This window comes from Serinus canaria, chromosome 4 (genome assembly GCF_022539315.1).
Source record: "Serinus canaria isolate serCan28SL12 chromosome 4, serCan2020, whole genome shotgun sequence".
NCBI classification, from domain to species: domain Eukaryota; kingdom Metazoa; phylum Chordata; class Aves; order Passeriformes; family Fringillidae; genus Serinus; species Serinus canaria.
The window spans coordinates 53,816,536-53,836,426 of record NC_066317.1 but is presented as its reverse complement, the minus strand read 5'-3'; the positions used below and the strand labels follow the sequence as shown (position 1 = coordinate 53,836,426).

At 39.0% G+C, this 19,891-nt stretch overlaps 1 protein-coding gene across 1 annotated transcript in view; it reads right to left on the bottom strand.

The window, feature by feature from the left end:
- Window positions 1-2,892: 2,892 nt before the first annotated feature.
- PPARGC1A (PPARG coactivator 1 alpha) overlaps window positions 2,893-19,891 on the bottom strand; it is a 68,699-nt gene continuing 51,700 nt past the window's right edge. Inside the window, exons 9-13 of the mRNA XM_009099836.4 lie at window positions 19,762-19,866; window positions 19,246-19,366; window positions 10,075-10,196; window positions 9,569-9,720; window positions 2,893-6,749 (exon numbers count right to left, since the gene is read on the bottom strand). Coding sequence (XP_009098084.1) covers window positions 6,646-6,749; window positions 9,569-9,720; window positions 10,075-10,196; window positions 19,246-19,366; window positions 19,762-19,866 — 604 coding nt within the window. The 3' untranslated portion in view covers window positions 2,893-6,645. The remainder of the gene's footprint in view (window positions 6,750-9,568; window positions 9,721-10,074; window positions 10,197-19,245; window positions 19,367-19,761; window positions 19,867-19,891) is intronic.

Sequence of the window (19,891 nt, the reverse complement as noted above, 5' to 3'; positions counted from 1 at the left end):
TTTTCTCCCAATTAATTCCATTGGAATTAAGAAGAGTTTAATTCACCAGGTCCAGTCAGATCATTAAGATTATAGACGTTTTGTTAATAAAAGAGAATCAGAAATGCCTTTGAAAAACTCTTATTCCAAAAAATAGTTGAAAGGAAGCTACAATAATTCAAAGGAATCTCAAAATCTAAGCATGTTTTGAGGAATATGTTTCCAGCTGCAGAATAAGTATGTGTAACTTCACCAAAATTTGTCACTGAAGAAAAGAACCTTTCACTTTGCTTTGGGTTCATAGGCTGCTAAGACTGTGGGTTGAGGTTGTTTGACAATAAGAGCATCATTTGAAGAATGAACACCAATCAAGTGCAACATTTAAGATTTACACATGTATTCCAGCTGGTTTCCATAATTGCATTGCACAGACACCAGCCGTTCAGCAGAGCACATCATGTAGCGAAGGATGAGCTGGCTTTCTCTTTTTCCCAGCAGAGCCATGTAAGGGGAGCACAGCGATGGGAAGCAGAGGACATACTCGCTTCCTCTCATGGAGGATTTCATTTTCTTCTTTGCTGAGAAGACTAGTCTCCTTTGCCCTGAAGTATTAACAAATATACCAGCTCCCAATGAAGACAGGCTGCCCTATATCTATCAATAGAATCTATATAGAATCTTTTCCCTTAGGGATTAATTCAACTTTTGATTCAATCTTCCTGAGCTTTAAATTATGATGTTACAAACCTCCAAGGAACTACTGTACTATTTGTGACCTTCTTTATTACTTTCTGCTGTTTGATAAAGTAGAGAAAATTGATTTATAGATTAGTTTGCTTGTGAACATTGAATATCAATGGGTGAGAACGTGATTCGCAGAAAGGCAGGAGAAATTGGCATTGTTTAAAGTTTAGTATAACAATTTATTAATTAATGGTGAAGGACAATAGAATAACTGCACATTAATCTTCAAAGAGATCCTGGAAGTGCAATGTGAAATAATAGCGATGAATCAAGGCATCTTGGAAGAGTTAAAGTTTTCAAAACATTTTCCTCAAAGAATAATTTTGTCCATTGCTTCCACTTCTCTCCCCTAAGCTTCTCTCTCTTCCCCTTAAGACCTGATGGCCGTTTTTGTGTTTTCTGTAAGCATTAAAGGTTAAAGGTGGTAGGAGAGGCAGTTTTCCAAATGGAGCCTAAAATTAGGTGTTAGTTTCTGTATTTGGAATCTTAGGCCCCAATCCAGGAGTCTATTTTTATTCAAAGCAGCCGAGCACTTGACTTCAATGGATCTAAAAACACTCATGCTTAAGTGCTTTGCTGAATCAGGACAGACTTAAGCACAAATGTAAACGCTGTGCTGAATTGGGGCTCTATATATGTGGCTTGATTTTTGAAAGTGCTGAGAGACAGCAGGTCTAATTGAAGTCGATGGGAGCTGTGAGATGCTCAGCGTTTCTGAAAATCAGGCCACTCATTGAGGTGCCTGAATCTGATTTCAGGTGCTCAGCTTGCAATATTCACTGTGGGGAAAAATGGTGACCCAGGATAACAGGCAATGGAAAGCCCTGATTTTACACAGTAAACTTTAATAATGTAAAAAGACGAGATGGGAGGCAATAGTTTCCTGGAAATCTAATGTGGAGCACTTTTTTGGGCAAGCATCAAAAGTGCTATGCAAAGATATGAAATGAATAAACAAATGAAATTAGAAAGCCTAGTAACTGGAGAAATATTGGGCTAAATTCATTCCTTGAGGAACAGCAGCAAGACTGATGAAATACATCAGGAATGATTAGGCCTACTACATTTTGAGCATTAATTCGATCAGAGAGTCAACAACGCAAATCCCGCAGGGTGAGGAACTCCAATCTACCACCCTTGTGAGAGCCAGGCAGAAGAGTTTGGATTAGCAAATGGTAAAAATGCAAAAGCTAAACATTTTTGCAAGTTAAATAGCATCAACTAAACAGCAATGTAAGGAAGAGAGATGAGGTGGAGGCTGGTGGTTTTGAGAAAGGCAATTTTTTCAGGTGAATTCAGTAGTCCTCTCCTTAAAAAGCAGAGCCAGGCTGTCCAGGAGCTGCCCTGTGCTGCTCCTCACATGGCAGCTGGGTCCCTGCTGAGGTGACAGCAACAAGGAGACAGCCCCACGGTGCTGTGCTGTGAGCCCCCAGAGAAGGCTGCTGCCACAGCAGAACAGGCCTGCAGCCACAGAATGGCCCCCTGTGAATGAACCCTGGGCACACCAAACAAAAGCCATTCTTCCCCCCTTTCTGTGCACCTAAAGGAGAGTGGTGTGAATACCCCCTGCCATCCCTGGGCCTACCTGTTACCTGCCCAGTGGCAATGCTGCTGTGGAAGCCCATATGGTGCACACTGTATCATCCTCAAAGGAGTCAGGAAAGCCACAACTTGCCCAGCCACCTACCTGTCTGGTCCTCCTGATCTGTCTGCTGACACAGGGGCCAGTGAAAAACTCTCATGACAGGCTAACTCCCAGAACAGGTGTTTATCATCTCGGATGGAAGATGCCAACCATTTTGCACTTCTCAGTCCCTACCACCTGCACTGGGATCCAGCATGGCCAGATAGAAAAGTCCTTACGTTCCCCACCCCCTTCTAACTCAAACCACAACTCTTAAAATCCGCTGAGAATGTTTTGAACGTTTTCTTACATGGTTTTTGGCACAGGTTTTCAAGGAACTTGGGTACTCATGGCAGAAAGGTACCATTTTCTACCATTAAATATATCAAAACTGGTGACGCTGTGCCTGTACAAAGTGCAGTAATGCAGACATGCTCCGCCAAGTAATCTGAACTAAATTACAGCCACTAGAAGGAATAACAATAAACCCACTACACAACCAATTGTAGGGGAAAAATACCTGTAATAAGAATGAGAAACAGAAATGGATTTGAAACATTCGTTTCCCTTTATTTTCTCAGTGAGGCTGATGTGTACTGCACATTAAAAAAAAAGAAAAAAAATCACAGGAATTTTCATACAATGAATTAAACCACAAAAGTACATGTAGAATCGGCAGGTGGAAAACAGCCCAGCTTGGGCTTAACTACCATCTCACTTCCCCTGTTCAGCATAGTCCAACCTACAACTTTACATGTTCACCTACTGTACAAATCTTACAGTAGCTCCATCAGGTCAGTGGTTCACATTATTGAAAATGTCTGTCACAGAGGTACAAATTTAGAATCATCACATTAAATTACATGGCTATTCTAGTTCATTCATAGATCAGATCTTATACTATAGTGATTGAAGTTCTCATCACAGCCATTAAGAAGGACACATAATCATTACCTACTGTAGGCTTACATCTAAAGGGATGAGGAAGAGGTGTGGTTGTGTTTGTTGGTTTTTTTTTTCAACTGACCCAAGTATTATTACCCCAGAGGCACAAACTTTCCTCTCAGTGCTGCTCTTGGTGATGGCAGCCCAACTGCTTTTCAGAGTAGGTTAGCACAGGTATTTTTCTTCAACTTTAGGCTTCCTCGGTTTGGATTAGTATTTAGATAATTTTCCATTCTGTAAGAATTACTCAGTTACAGCTCTAGGAAAGACCACAGTTCCTAAGTACCAGTTCTGTTACCTGCATTGTGGATGTGGTACTTACCACAGCATGAAAGCAACAGCACAGTCTTCTTTTAAAAAATACACAGAGCTATACTGCAATTTGCCTCTGGTGACAATGTGGTACACGTGCTAATTTCAAATATTCTTGGGGAAGAAAAAAATAAAAGTAAACACTGAGTTTATATTTTGATGGATTTCCTACTACAGCATCTATGAAAGATCCAAATAGCTTTATTCAGCAATCCTAGCTCTATTAATTTCATATGTAATTTGTAAATCCACAGAGGAAAGCCATCTTCAAGATGAAAATGTTTGCCAGGCCAGTGAAAAAAAAATTGATTCACTTCATTATGCCTGCTTGGTGAAAAATAAATAATGCCCCCACACAAACCCCACACCAATTTCTTAATGTCAGCAATCTAGGGCAAAAGAGAACATTTTAAAATTTAATGACAGAAATGTAAAGGCAAAATAGGTAATGCATCTGGTCCTTGAACACATAATATGATATACTAAATATTGATTTCTTAAAAATAATTTATTGCTTTTAATATTTTTCTTTACAACAGAAGATACTCAAAATCCAGAAAGGAAAATTGTAAACTTTTAGTTTGGCATTCACACAAAGTTAAAATACCTGCATTTTTAACCTACAGAGCAACAACAAGAATTATGCAGAGTAAAGGATGTTACATTTGTAACACAGAACTTCCAGAAAAGTTCTTTTCTTTTTTTTTTTTTTTTTTTTTGTTTTATTGCTATCTATCTACTGAGAAATAAGAAGCCAAAAAATCAAGCAAGCATCCAACAGGACAGACAGTGGAATCTCTCAGAACACAATATGCTGGTGATAAAATGAATGCAGCCATCAAAATCAACTGCACTGGTATGGGGGTAGAATCAGTTTTCTAAGATTTGGAGTGGGAAGGTAGATTAAATAGTTAGGTGTGCCATACCTTTAAGAGGAGTCATGAATGCCAAAGAGTAATAGAATAAGAAATCTATACATTCACAAGCAAATTCCAAACTTTGCTGATTCAGTAGAGACTCCGAGTTCAGATGAAACTCTGATGCTCAGAATAGCAGTAGTTTATACTCTTGTGGTTTTTTTTTTTCCTGAAATTTCTATTTAATTTAACAGAAGCAATGTCATCAGCAACAATGTCATGGGCACATTTGAGGCCATGCTAGTGCATAGTAAAGAAAAAGGGAAAAAAAACCCAAACCAACCCACTGCTTCTGCAAAAGCGGAATTTCCAAACAAAGCACTTGCTTACTCCAAACTGACAACCATCATGCATCCTAGGTATAAAATTTCCACTGGCCTTTTTATTCTTTTAGTCATCTCATAATTTATAATAAATAGGATAATTATAACTGATAAATATGTCTCTTTAGTAAACAAAGGAATGAAGGATTGGTATTTATACAGGATGCATAACTGTAAAAAATATAGATAAATACCATCATTAAACTCTGCCAATGAAAAGATTACTGGCTTCAAGAACAGTGTTTAGACACAGAATTACAGTAAAAATCATACTGTACTTAGTACCTCAGCATATTTTTATCAAACTAAAATCACAAAAATTAAAACAAAATAGCATTTTAAAAAGATTTTTGACCTCTAGTTCCAAAACTACTGTTGATACATAAAATAAAAACATTTCTTAATGATTACCCATTTGAGAGACTTTACATAAAATTATGATATTTTCTAGAAAAATTTAGATGAGAAAATTTCATTCCCCTAACAAATTCAGTGTATAAAACTGCAAAAGAAAATCAAGCAATGAGAAAAATGTGGAAAAATACTGCAGAAGGTGGTTAATATCTTTTGGGCTAGGATAATTCTTGACAAAATTCTTATATAAGCTCACCAAAGAAGGGATGAATGTGTATAATGCATTTTTGCACTCAGACACACATGCACACATATGCACACTCACACCCTCACCCACGCGCTTTTCTCTTTTTTTTTTACAATCAAATATATATAAGCGTAAGTTCAGCTTTCTACATATGTTAGTGTACAATAATTGTTTCACCTCATATAATTACATTTGAGTATTCTTGATTAAAAAAAATTCAGCAGTTTTTGAAAAGAAGGCTGCATTTACAGTGCATAGCTGTAACAAAAAAGAACATCGTCATACAGTATGTACATAAATAAAAATACTCCATTTAACATTTGTAAATACTCAACTACTTTAGAGAATGTAGCAAATAAACTATCTGTGCACACACCCAGATAGTTATATCCAACTCTCATTAATAATGTAACACCACGTCCGCTCATTAGAATAAATCGCTGAACAAGCTGCACATTTGACCATTAACAAGGCTTTGAAAATTTTGCTGTGGAAGATCAATGTTGTAGACATTTACATGGGTGTCAGAATTAAAAGATGAAACTTCAAAATGTTAGGGAAGCTTGAGCCTTTTAATTTTCTTTTCTGCAAAAAAAAAAAAAAAACCCAAACCCACAAAAAAACCCAAAAACCAAACCAACCAAAAAAAAGAACAATCTTAAAACAAAGCTAAGACAGATTGCAGGCTTCTGGGACCTGTGGTTTCTTCTGGATTGTCATATTATCACCGTGAGAAGAAGCTTCTTTTAAAAAAAAAAAAAAAAAAAACAAAGCAGTGTCTGATCCCCAGACATCAGCAGCCATAGTTCTCACACTGGGGTTTTTTTCTCTGTTTCTTTTTGTTCTTTTTTTGTTAAAATGCAATATGTACAGATTTTGCAGTTCATCGTTGTACGTGTATCTCTGTGGAACTGCTGCCATGTCTCGTGATTTGCATTGAACTCGCCAGGAACGCCCGGCTCCCCCGCCACCGCTCACCCGCCAAAGCGCGGCTGACACCCATGGACATGCGTGTGCTTACTGGGCAGCATCCTGCCCCTCCACTCCTCGAGCAGCTGTGTTCATGTAAACCATGGTTTTGAACAGAGAGTGTAAAGTAGGAGAAATTCCTAAGTACGACTTTTTAGTTGTCCATTATTGAAGGACGAGATGTCCGTGAGGTATTCGCCATCCCTTTGTTTTCCTTGGATGACATGCTTGTTACCTACGCAGGCTCCGCTGTGCCTCTTTGAGTAAACTATCAAAATCCATGGAGTCATACTTGCTTTTAGTAGAAGCAGGATCAAAATCATCTGAGTTTGAATCTGAAACCCAAAAGATGCAAGTTTAGGTACGAGGCAAGAACTACTTATTTTCTCTGTGTATTGGTACAAACAAGACACTTACAACCACAATTTTATGGGATGACAAAGGCATAGAAATGACCATCACGGAAGTGTTAGGCATTCCTGGTAAGAAGCAGCACCTAACAAAAGTGGCACACATCATCAGCAGTGGGGAAGAACCACTAACTGCATACACATTTAGAGCAGGTTAACTCAAAATAGTTTCCTCAAGGACTTGAGCACCAAGACAGTCATGTATAGGTCTCAAAGTAGTTCAGATAATCTTGACAGAAACCTTAACCAAAACTCCACTTTTGTCCTGCAACTGCTGTTTTGTAACATGTCCAGGACTTAATTTTCCTAAGAAAAGTTCTGAAGAAAGCCAGGGCAGTCTGTGAGCAGCATACAGAAGATAGAGCCATCAGAATCTCTGGTTTTACTTCAATTTATCTTTTTGGGTTCGCTTGTTTAGAGTGTGAGCAATTCTGGGCAGGGCGTCTGCATGGCTGCATGAGCAGTCTCAGGTGGGCTCCTCAGCCTTCTGTATCACATGTGATAAGCCACAGCAGCAACATCAGCCCAGCCCCTGCAGCCTGGGATACCTGTTCCAGCCTTGTCAGTTGCTCAGGCACAGACGTTAGTCTGTTCCCAGCACAGAGGAGGGATTGTACCTTTGTGGCCACACAACTCCAGTACAATTATTGACATGGCTGCAAGCAATGAATTTCCTTTTGGAGTCAACCCTGCTTAACACTGACTCTCACCAGTTCCTGTGTCACAGCTCCTTTATGAGAGTGCCCTTTTCTTGCCATTTCTTGTGTTGAATTAATCAGAAATCCCCATCTACCACTATAAGACACACTGCGCATTAAATGTTCATTACAAGTTCTGCTAAGACAATATCTTCTCACAGAGGAGAGGTGTTAAACTTCTGACTACTATTTTCAAGTGTTTTCTTTCTTCTGTACTCAACCCAAAGCTGATTAATTCTCTCTGTCCTGGTACCAGCTCATGAATTTTAAAGTTCATCCTGCCATTTCCTTATGTTGCTCTATCAGATATTCTGCAAAATACAGGGAATGCAGTCTGAAGTACAGAAGCTCAAGCTGTCAGCAGGACGAAGTGAAAACAGTTTGCTCACAGATACTCTGGGAATCCCTCTCACAATGGAGAGAGTTGACAGGGAATACTCCCAGTGATGAATAATGTTCAAGAGGGTTCCCTTCAGACAACTTACTTTAAACCCCAGATTTTCTGAGATACAGAGATGACCTTGGCTTCCATTGCTGAAGATAAGTCAAATCAAGGCAAGACTTTAATCTGATTTTACTGTTTTTATCAGCCTACATTTCAACAAATGCCTTTCTACCTTTTATATTTTCTACATCAACTCTGTATCTCTTCAGCAGTCGATTGCCTTTTCTTAGCTTTACATTATCTGTTTAGCCACTGAAGTGAATTATAGCATATTCATTGTGAACAATGCATATAATCTTCATAATTTATTTTAAAAAGACATCAATTGGTTAGAAAAAATATATCTGTATTCACTTCCTGCATTGTACAAAGCCAAGGGCAGCACATACAAGATTTCATTAGCATTGTGTTACAGGGTTATGAGAGATTTTAATGACTGTGGTCATTTACTCATAAAAAAATCCACAATATCTGATTAATATAGATTCAACAGCAAAAATGTGCCTTGCTATGTAATTCAGAAAAGAGTATTTTACATGCCTTTAGTCTATTTATACAGGTATTAGGAAAGGTTTAACATTTAATGAATACTTAACATTTTAAAAGGTAATTAAATAAGAGGTGAGTTTATCCTATGTTGTAATATTACAGAGGCTGTTTTGGTAGCCTGCATAGTCTCTTTACACATATACTTAACATCAGTGTTCCTGCTGGAAGACTTTGAACTTCTCCAAAATCCCTTGCAAGGGGAAACACCCACTCCCTGACTCAGAGCATAGAACAGAATCATGTATTTTTGCCCAGGCAAGACTCAGACAGACCCAGTGGGCTGTCACAGCCAGCATGCACACTTGGCACTGGAGTTATCACAGCACACTGGGGGCTGGAGACTGGTATGCATAAAGCCCCACATCACTGGAACTGCAAACACCAAGAGAATTGCTAAGCTTTCCACAGGCTGGAGCCTCTGACAACATGACTGGAAGGCCCTGCAAGGAGACACCTTCATACACACAGATGCTTATGCACAATTTTAGAATCACCAGGTGAGATCAGTGGCTTTTGCCACACTAAGGGTCAGATTTGGCCACAAGCTCTTCTAGCTTTCAAACTTGAGCAACTGTGAATTGCGTTTAATGAAAGCCCCAACAAATTCTGCCCATCTACAACAGAACTCATAGCAAAGAATCATAATGAAGTTTTTGAGTTGAGACATCTACTTTGTCCTCTGTTTATCTCTCATATACATAAGTGAGGTACTGGAATCAAACAGTTACAGCAATAAATAGTAAAGCATGTGGGAGGTTTCTGTGGTGCTATCTTTTCAACTTAGAAATGTATTATTGAATACTGGGCACTTATTTTTGATAATGATGGAAATTGGCTTTAAAAGAATATTCACAATTTGGAATATCTGAAAGAAGCTAGCTCAGATTAGCAGACTTTTAAACTTCTTACAGCAGGTGAAAACCACTTTCTTCAACACCCCTCCAATCATTTAAAGACTATCAGCAGTAAACAAAAATGAAGCAAACTCCAAATTCTCATGAGTTACAAGATTCCTGTTGTGTACTTCAAATCACATAGAACAAAACACCTACCTAGGTCTGCATAGTTAGACTTGCAAAACTGCTTGCGTCCACAGAAGTACAGCTCAAAATCAGGCTCGTTTGACCTGCGTAAAGTGTATCCATTTTCAAGAGCAGCGAAGGCGTCACAAGTATAGCGGTAGGTGATGAAACCATAGCTGTCTCTGCCATTGAAAAATATAGTTGTGAACAAAAGCTGAGAAGAGTTAACACACATTAGTGTAACCCCTTTCTGAAAGCAAGAACTTGCCGGAGACCCAGCAGTGGAAATGCCAGAAGTACTGCATCCATTTATCAGCATGATTGTCCTGTCATGCAGCTAAATACTTATTTCTGGGACAGGAAATTTCAACTAGCAAGATTAATAAATAAGGATGAAAGAAAATAAGTAAGGTTTTGAACTCAGCATGTCATCTGTCACAGGACTTATACTGGCAACTCCCATACCAGTAATCTTACTGCCATAATTTTTTACATATGGCAGCTCTCAAACAAGAAGTAATCTCAAAAGTTCCTACCCATCATCCCGCAAATTTACTGTGCACTCCTCAATTTCACCAAAAACTTCAAACCGGTCCCTCAGTTCAGTTCGGGTTGTGTCAGGTCTGATTTTACCCAGATAAATCACACGACGTTCTTCCTGTTGATAAAGAGCAACCGGGAAGGTGTTCTTTTAACAAATGTGCAATAGAGATGAACCTATACATACATGCATGCAAAGACACACAGAGATGTGCAGAGGATGCATAATTATAGAAACACTCTTTTGTGGAAGGCCTAGTGCATCTTGCACGTATATGAAATAGTTCTGTCCTGGAAAGCATCTACGATATTTAAGTGACCCTACATTTGTCAGGTGGTGTGCTCCTGGGAGGGTTCACTGATTGCTGTTACTGTTCTGTACACTGACAGATGCTTCCCTTTGCATCCTACTGCACCTCCTTCCCTCTCACCCTTTCTACTACTTCCCCTCCAGGACTGCAAACTCTTCCAAACTAGGAGCTCCCTTTCTCTTGCCATGTATAGAATACCAAGCCAAACTCATCTTACTTGCAGAGTAGCATAAAGTAACACAATAATTGCATAAGTGTACCACAGACATAACAAAATGTATTACAAGCAAAACATTATAAGCTCATATGACTCAATAGGTGATTCATCCTGCAATCCTGTTTCACCATAATCCATACTTTTAAATAGAGGGAAAACTTTTTAAGATTGTCACCCCAGCCAAAAACTAAATACTATGCATTCCCTAGCTCATTCCTTGCTTGTGGGTGGGATGGGGAGAAAAACCAGGAAAAGGTGAAAGCACCTGTATTAAGATCAGCTTAATAAATGAAACCAAGAAAGGTATAATAATAGTAATATTTATAATGACAGTAATTGTAATGAAAAGGGGAGAGAGAGGAATAAAACCCAAAAGAAACAAGTGCAGCACCTGCTGACCAACACCCAGCCCATCCACGAGCAGTGGTCTGCCTCTCCCAGCCAACTCCCTCTGGTTTATATACTGGGCACCATGCCATATTGGTATGGAATATCCCTTTGGCCACCTCAGGTCAGCTGTCCTGGCCATACTCCCTGCAAGCATCTTGTGCACCTGCTCCCTGGCAGAGCAAGGGAAACTGGAAAGTCCTTAATTCAGATAAAGCACTACTTAACAACAATTAAAACATCAATGTCTTATCAAAATTAAAATTAAATTCAAAATACTCTGCTGTACCTACTGTAGCTACTAAGAAAATTAACTCTGTGCCAGCAGAAACCAGAACTGGGTCCAAAATTTGCCTTTTATTAAAAGAAATATTTCAGGGGGAATGACAGGAAGTAAAATATATCCCACAGTCACCACTGCCTTTTGGTTTATTCAGAATAAAAAACACCTGACTGAAGACCCTAGGCTAGGGTCTCTTCTGCATGTTCTTTCAACACTTGGAACAAAGCATCAGACACTTTTATAACAATCAAGCTATGGTCGTATCATTCCTTCCTTAGTGCAAATGCTCAGCTGAATGAGAGAAGGACTAGAAAACCCTTAAAGAGTGACATCATGAGTTTTAGGATAAACACTTTTCTGAGGGCAGAGCCATTTAGTGAGCTGCAAGAAAAGAAAATGGAAAAAGGAGATCTTTAAAACACTGACCTTAAGGTAACCAGGGCAAAGAAGCACCAGCTATACATGGCTTGGGTGCTCAGCCTTCCTGTCTCCGATTGCCTCTGGCCTGGCACTACTGGCCCTGCTGCTCATCCCTTCCACACCCACACAGCAGTCCCATAAATCCAACCACCACCACATTCTCAGCTGGCGTAAATCTGTCAGTCAGCGGAGCAATGTCAGTTTAAACCATCAACTTTGGCACCTGAGACTTGTGCAGAATTTAGGCGCCGAATGCTGAAGGAGCTACACTGACTGCTGAGAATTCATGACTATCGTAACCTGGAGGTGCCTAAAGGCTAATGGCACCTCAACTGTGCAATGCAAAAGGCACTAGGGACCTAAATATAGACTTGCTTTCCTGCTCAGAAACATTCTAGCCTGAAGAGACAGGTAGTTTACAGTGTTACAATTCAGATATAGCGTGAAATATATCTTTTCCATGAGTCCCTACAGAGGCATAAAGGACCAGTCACTCTTGGACCACAGACAATACAATTGAGATCAGACCAAAACACAGGTAAAACCAGAAATTATATTGATGTCACTTCTTTACTTGTTTGAGTATTCATTTGAGATAAAGAGACCATCAGAATTTTTAGTTTGGGGTGCTGGAAATCTTGTCTTCCTGTTCCCAGGAGAGCACTTTGCTCTCTGGAACTATTTAATGCAAAATAAATAAACAATTCCTGCAGCAGGAAGGCAACACTAAAATATCTGTATCCCAACAGAAACTCTTACTAGAAAACTATTTTCACTGACTCTTTTCCTAGCCTCACAAATCTCAGGGGCTAAGATCCAGTTAATTTAAGCTCCTGAGAAATGAAAGTTTAAAACTGCAGAAAACAGAGATTCAAGATTCAAACATTCCTAGCCAAAAGCCCTACCCACTAAGGAATGGCTCAAGAATTACCTGTGTCCCTTACAAGGTCCCTGGTCAGCTCAGTGGAGTCCTTGGCTGCTCTACCAAAGCATGTACCAGCTCTCCTTAATCAGGGGGACCTGGTGAGGGTCTAATTTAGACACTTGAAACTACTGCCTCCTTTTATTGTGTAAGGAATCGAGGTGAGTGCCTTGATAGTCCTCTGTAACCATGCTGGGTCCACTTTCAAATGTTACACCTTCCAAAACACAGGGTCCAAAAGCTGCCCTTGTTCTCTGCTACAGCAGTGCAGTTTGGAGAAGCTAGTGGGGCTAAAAGAAGCACTTGTGCTCATGGCTAGCCATACATTTAGGGCAGAAGGGTACTTTCCAGACAGCTGCTGCTTTTTATCTCTGTCTCCCACTGTGTCCCAGTCCACAGTCCTGACCTTCCTGACAGAGGAGTTTGGGCAGGGCTTCTGTGAACCAGGGACTGTATAGTGCAAGCTACAGAAATCTGCATTTCTTCCATTTCCCCATTCTAATTCTGCTTACTTTCACTATGGTTGGGTGCCATAAACTTCAAATACAGGAAAATCTGCATATGCACAGTAATTACTTTTTCAGACTGTTTTACCAAATCAAGGATTTAACCGCACTGAAACACTTGATAAGAAACAATTCCATTGATACTTGCTATTGAACCTAAATGACTGACCAGATGGAGCAGAACATAACACAGCAGACTGCCTAATATACTTTAGCTGAGATAATACATCTCAACTGAAAAAAACATAATGTTTCACTCACTGACATGGAGATTGTTATATTACAGTGTGATGGAAATATCTATTGCACACTCTTCCATAAGTCTGTCTGCATGCCTGTGCAATTTTTCCTTCTTCTATCCCTCTAATAACCTTTATATTTCTAATATCCCTTTAAGACAACCGTAATAAACCAAAACTGAACAATTAAAAAAAAAAAGCCTGTTTAAGTACTGTTAAGGGAATAAGTTAAACCTGCAAAATTAAGGAAATTCAAATTTAAAGCTGAAATGCACCATATGTCCTCCAGTGTGCACATATGAGGAGATGGGTTCAAGTATTTTTTTTAAGCAGAATGCCATGATGGAATAAGATACCCAAGAACACAGGATTCACACAGCATTGTCTTCGCCTGACTTAACTTTGCTTTGCTTTTAAAGCAACTATGAATATTAATATTCAAAGAGATGCTTTCCTTTTATTCCCATTAATAATAAGAGCTACAGAAGCCTAACAAGATTGCAACACACCTCTAAATGTTAAGGACCTTTTTTTTAATAATAAGTTACATGTGTAAGTCTATATGGGCATATTAAGTAAAATGTTGACTGCAGTTGTTAGAGGATATGATTGATGACTTGGAAACCTAGAGAAGGGCAGAGAAAAGCTTTTGTTTTCAATTTCATATGGGCAGAGGGAACCTGCAGGATACACCAGAAGCTACTTGTTCAGATTTCCCTCCCAAAAGTGCACATGATTTATTTTGCATCATAAGCATTAAGTGTGGCTCCTTGATCTGCCAGGTTAAAGAAAAAGAATAGTCCAGCCAACTCCCTCAGGATTAACATCTCTGTCTTCTTTCATAATCTTGCTTGTTCTTCATCGCAGCAAAAACATTTGAATAGAAAGATGTGGCAGAAAATCTTGGACTGACAAGCAGTATTTTAAGTCTCAAATGAAAATCCTAAAGCATTAGAATAACAAAATATGAGAAAACAAGACAGGGATACACCTTACACATCTAAGGGTCAATAAAGGAACCGCTCATCCTCTAAACATTGACTGATGCTAAGGATCTTTTTTGTCTTGTAAGGGATTCCTCCAAAACTTTATTTTTTTTGTGTTTCCTTATTCCTAAGTCTTTATTTCATAATTATTTCACTAAACACAGGACATTAGATGTATTAGTTTTCCCTTGGGTTTTTTTGCTTCTTCCCCCAACAGTTGTTATCCTTGCCTGCCTGCGGTGTGGCTGTTCCCATTTTTCCTACCACTTTTGCCTGCATGTCTGTGGGGCATACCTAGTTCTCCAAGAGCCAGGTAAATGCTTTATGTGAAGCTGAGAGAAGAAATCCAGGAGCATTTTAAAGCTGGGTTCTGTTATGGGTTGTAAAGGCTCTGCTGCTCACTCCAGCACAGGTGTCTGGCTGGGTACACACTCCATGACTGTGTTGTCTCCCATGCCAAATGACTTCTCTGCCAGCAGAGACTTTAAGCCATGAAGACTTTTATCCTTAGAGCTGAAGGCCAAATACCATTTTGAAGATGTAATGAGATTGGTTGGAGGTTGGACAGAGCTGCAAAAACAGAAATGCTGTGGGTGGAGATAAGCCATTAAAGCTTAAGCTTCTGATGTAATAATAATGAGAAAAAAATTCTTTAGATTGAGTAAAAAAAAATTAGTACGGCCTGTGAGTAAGTATGAATGGCAAAAGTAAAAATCACAAAAACTGGGGGAAACAAACCAAACAAGATTATTATCTAGTTCAGAGCAGTTCAGATACACTCCATATTGACTGCTACAAAAATAATGATGGACCAGTAAAACTCAAAATTTAGGTAGAAACATACAGCAAACTTAGAGTATCTGGGATCTAGACCATCAAGATGAGCAACAAAAAAGAAGTCCAAATTAAATATACAACATACATTGAATCCTTCATAAGTGGAAATGCATTCTATTATAGGCTAACTCTGATTTTCGACTTTCGAGAAGGCAAGCACTCATTTATGAAACCACCTTTCTCCTGCCTTCCTGTTTTAGAGCAATTTATTTTCTTTGAAGCCATGTGTTTCTTTCTGATATAGTGGCCTCACAGCACATTTATCTTTTTATGTCTGTAAGCTCTCTGGGAGGGGGACTCTCGATACTTGTCTCATAAAGGCTGCCAGCATTTAGGAATGAAAATTGGTAATGTTAATTGTGATTTTCTACTTCAGTATAACTTGATTTTGTAATACCTCTTTCCAGTAGCCAGTGAACACAGTAAATGAGCTGCATGAAGGATGTGACTGTAAGTCAGTATCATGGCCAGAGTGGCAGAGTAGCAGAGAGCCACAACACCAAGCTGCTCCTCAGACAGCTTAACCTCCAGCTCTGGTGAACCATATCAATGAGGAATCACCAACGACTGACTCCAGAATTGGAATTTGCCAACTATTTCTGGTGCCATGCTTCAAAAAGTATTTACCACGTGGTCTAAATAACTGCTGGAGTAAAAGCCACACAACTCAGAAATTTCCTGGAGTGTATCAGAAGAAAAAAGGGGTCCTCAGGCCTCTTAGCAAATCACTGTGGTCTGCCTTGGTTAGGGGGTTGGATCCCACTTTTTACAAAGCACTAAGTAGACTCTGCTGTCCTGTAGTGCTCCTGAAGTCATAGTCCATGTGTCTCAACTATGATCTGGCTTACATGATTAAGCAAGTCTTGGTGGCAGACCATTCAGTGAGGATCCATTCTAAAAAAAAACTCCATGACCCAGTAATAAAACAAAACAAGATCAAACTAAACTATGCTAACATTTGGTCAGTTGGGAAAGGAATCACAATCAAAAGTATAAATCAGTGAATGAATGAATGACTGACAAAAATATTTTTTTTAACTCTCTAAGTACCTTGTAGACTCAGCCCATATTTTTCAGGCATGCCTGCTCAAAATTAAGACCTCAATCCACAAAAAAGACACTGAATCTCCAGTAACAGGAGAGGGGGAAAAAGACATAGAAGACAACAAGAATATCACAGACCTTTTGAAGTCAAACCACCTGTATACAGTTAAAAGCCTCGACAGGAATTCAGGAATCTATACAGGAAAATACTATCCCAGGCTTCTAGCTCTGAATATTCTATGGTCAAGGTGGTGTGTGTGAGATTGAAGGGGCAGTGTTCAAACATGCTTGTGCCATACAGCATGACCACAGAAGATCCTCAGCATTCTGTCAATATGTCTTCACATCTGCCAAAACACAAGCTGCCTGCACAATCAGAGGGCATTGCTTCACATATGGTTTTGACAGATTAAAAGATGTTAAAATATTAATTTTTTTTCTTATTTCTTTTTCCTAGGTTTCCCATGCCTGTTGTCCCACAGAGATATTTTTAGATACTTTCCACAATACCTAATGACTTTTGGCTCTGTCACAACTTCTGCTCCTTTTTTACTGTGCATCCTTTCTACAACTAACAGTTGAGATCTCAGAGCAGTGCTTCTCGTGAAGAAAGTCACCTGCCCTGAGTAATAACTGAGGCATTAGTACTGCCCAATCTTTGGGCCACTCTTCTAACAGTATCTGCAAGCATGTGGCCATAAATCAGATCTGGCAGCATGAGAATGGGGAGAAAGAAAATAAAAAAATTCCCCAATACAGAGAGAAAAGAAATCTAAATTTATGGGACTGTAGAAAGAGCTCAAGGAAAGAAAGAGAGGACATTCTTGTGGCTGAACAATAAATGAGTTGAGTCCCTCAAGACTGAAAAGAGTAACACAAAAAAGACCCATAAACCAAAAGGCATAAGAAAAAGAGCAGAGAATGCTAGAAATTATACAAATTTTGTCACCAAATTAATGAGGTCAGAGATCCCCTTTCTCTGCTGTCTCCTAATCCTTATCTGTTTTCACAGGGTGTAAAATAGCACAATTCAATACAGACATTTAAAGTAAAAGTGCTGGTAGACTTTGGATAAAGGAGTTAATAGGACTTAATCTACATTTCCCGCAGAACTCACACAGATGAGTGGATTTTAGATTTTTTGCCATGTACTCTTTATTGATATTTATTTTTAGTTTTGATTTATTTATGTCTATTAATAAATAATTCCATTAATTAAGTTAATTATAATCAAAATGATCACTTTCGAAAGAAAATAAATTCAACCTTGGTTTTGAATTGTCTAGAATTTTTAATGCAGTATGATGCAGCATATCTGGAGCTTTTTACGTTTCTTTTCTTTCTTTTTTCCTTTTCTCTTGATTAGCTACTTGCCAAATATTTGTTTGTTTTAAACTAAATCAAATTTTCTACCTCCTCAGCAGGATTCATGTTTATTTATATGGGTAAGGTACAGTAATTGAGAAGTAGCAAGATACACCCATGACAGAAGTCTACTTGAATCTCTAATTTGTGGTAGCTGTAAGAGAGAACAGCAAGCGTAAGTTACAATTGCTGGAAGTTGGTGTTCATCTCTAAGCAGATGGAAGCCAGATATTTTAAAACTAACTGCAACAATTGACTTAAATATGGCCCTGTCTGAAGCCAAACAAAATTATTTCATTGCCGTCACTGCATTTCAGAGCAGCACAGCAGAGCATGTTATAGCTCTAAATCTTGTGCTTTGCAAAAAGAACCAATCACCCACACTTTGTAGATAGGACACCTGAAATGGAGAAAAGTGAAATGATTTGCTGAAGCTCACTAAGAACAACAGCAGCAGAGAAGAAAAGCAGACCATAAAGTTGTCTGTTCACTCCCAGAACTCCTCATTGCTGTAGACTATGCCAGTCTCTGTCAATCTCTACACACTCCTGGTTTGTATTAGGAGAAATGCTGCCAAGTGTGTGACAAATCACCTTTTGCTACAAAGTCCACTAATGTCACTGGGAAAAAGACCTATTAATTTTGATGACCTCTGGACAGAGCACTAATGGAAAACCTGGGAATGAAGATGAAGTATCCTGGTTTGTACCAGGTCATGCAAGAGCCAGAGCACAGCCAGAACAGCCGTGTAGGTATAACCCAATGGAAAGAGCGGGACACAGAAAATCAAAATCTTAAGGTGAGCCTCCAAATGGCCTTAGCAAATTTTACAGCAACAGATTTACAGCAGCTCCCAGTTTAATATATCAAAATGCAGTTGCCAATGGGGAACTCAAAAGGGGAAAAAGCCACCCGTCCATTTAATAGCCATTCTTCCTTCTCTCCTACTCCTACAACAGCCAAGACAGTTGCTTATCCCCACATGGGTTATTTTCTTTGCTTCAGGTATTTCAGCTGTTTCATAGAGAACACTGATGAACAATATAATTAAATAATACATATTTATTTTGATAGGGCCAGTGCTAAGTGACATTTTTAAATTGCATCTTGTCTTTAGACTATTTTGCTAAAAATACCTTAAAAAATTAACCAAATCACAGAAACTGAAAAGATTTTAATTCAAGACAAGTTTCTGGATCCCAGTTTTGAGTTCTGCTGTCTGCACCTTCTGTAAAGACAATTACAGCCACTCTGAGAGTTCAGCAATAGGCACATCACCTGACTCCTTATTTCATGTATATCTGGTAGGTGAAATACAGTATAAAAGGCATCTGTATAAGAAATAGATTAGTTCTCTTCTACTAGTGTACTGTCTGGGATGACCCCTTTCTCTAGTAGGTTCTCTTATCTGTTCAGTGTGAAAAATTTCGAGAGTTGTAATTTATAGAACCTGAAAAAATTAATAGTGTGACATCAAAGCAGAAATTATTATGAAAACACATATTTGCTTAAAATGAAAAATAATAAGAAATACACATAAGCAAATTTTTGAATTTTTATAAAAAATAAATAAAGTTTGAATTCTAGCATTAGAATCCATGAAAAGAAACAGATCTATTTCAAAATGAAAGTTATCTTTACAGTGCTTACAATTGCTTTCTGCCTCTGTCTCTCCCTTTGCTTGGCCCTTTCAGATTCCCGTTTTTCATACTCTTTGCGGTATTCTTCCCTCTTCAGCCTTTCATGCTGATATTCCTCATAGCTGTCATATCTAGGAAACACAACTTAGTCATCAAATCAAGCACCTGCATTTGTCAATGTAAAATTAGAAATACAATTTCTAGAATGCTTTACTATCCCAGGCAGTTAGAGAAAGGACAAGAGGAAATAGCCTCAAACTCCACCAGAGGAAGTTCAGGTTGGACACCAGGAAGAATTTCTTGGTTGGAAGGGGGGTTAGGCATTGGAATGGGCTGCCCAGGAAAGTGGTGGAGTCACCATCCCTGGAAGTGTTCAATGAAAGAGTGGACGGTTTAGGCGATGTGGTGGTGTTTAGCCAAAGGTTGGACTCAACGAACTCAGAGGTCTTTTCCAGCCTTAATGATTCTACAATTCTCTCCTGAGGAACAGCTGCAAAGCATACCAAATGCAGGCCAAAGGCACTACCTGGGTCTGCGGCTGCACGGCGATCTGGACCGCGATCTTCCACCTAAGGGAGAACTTCTGTATGCTCGGTGTCTACAGTGGCTGGACTCACAATAGCAACAAGATCTGCAGGAAGAAACACATTCACCTC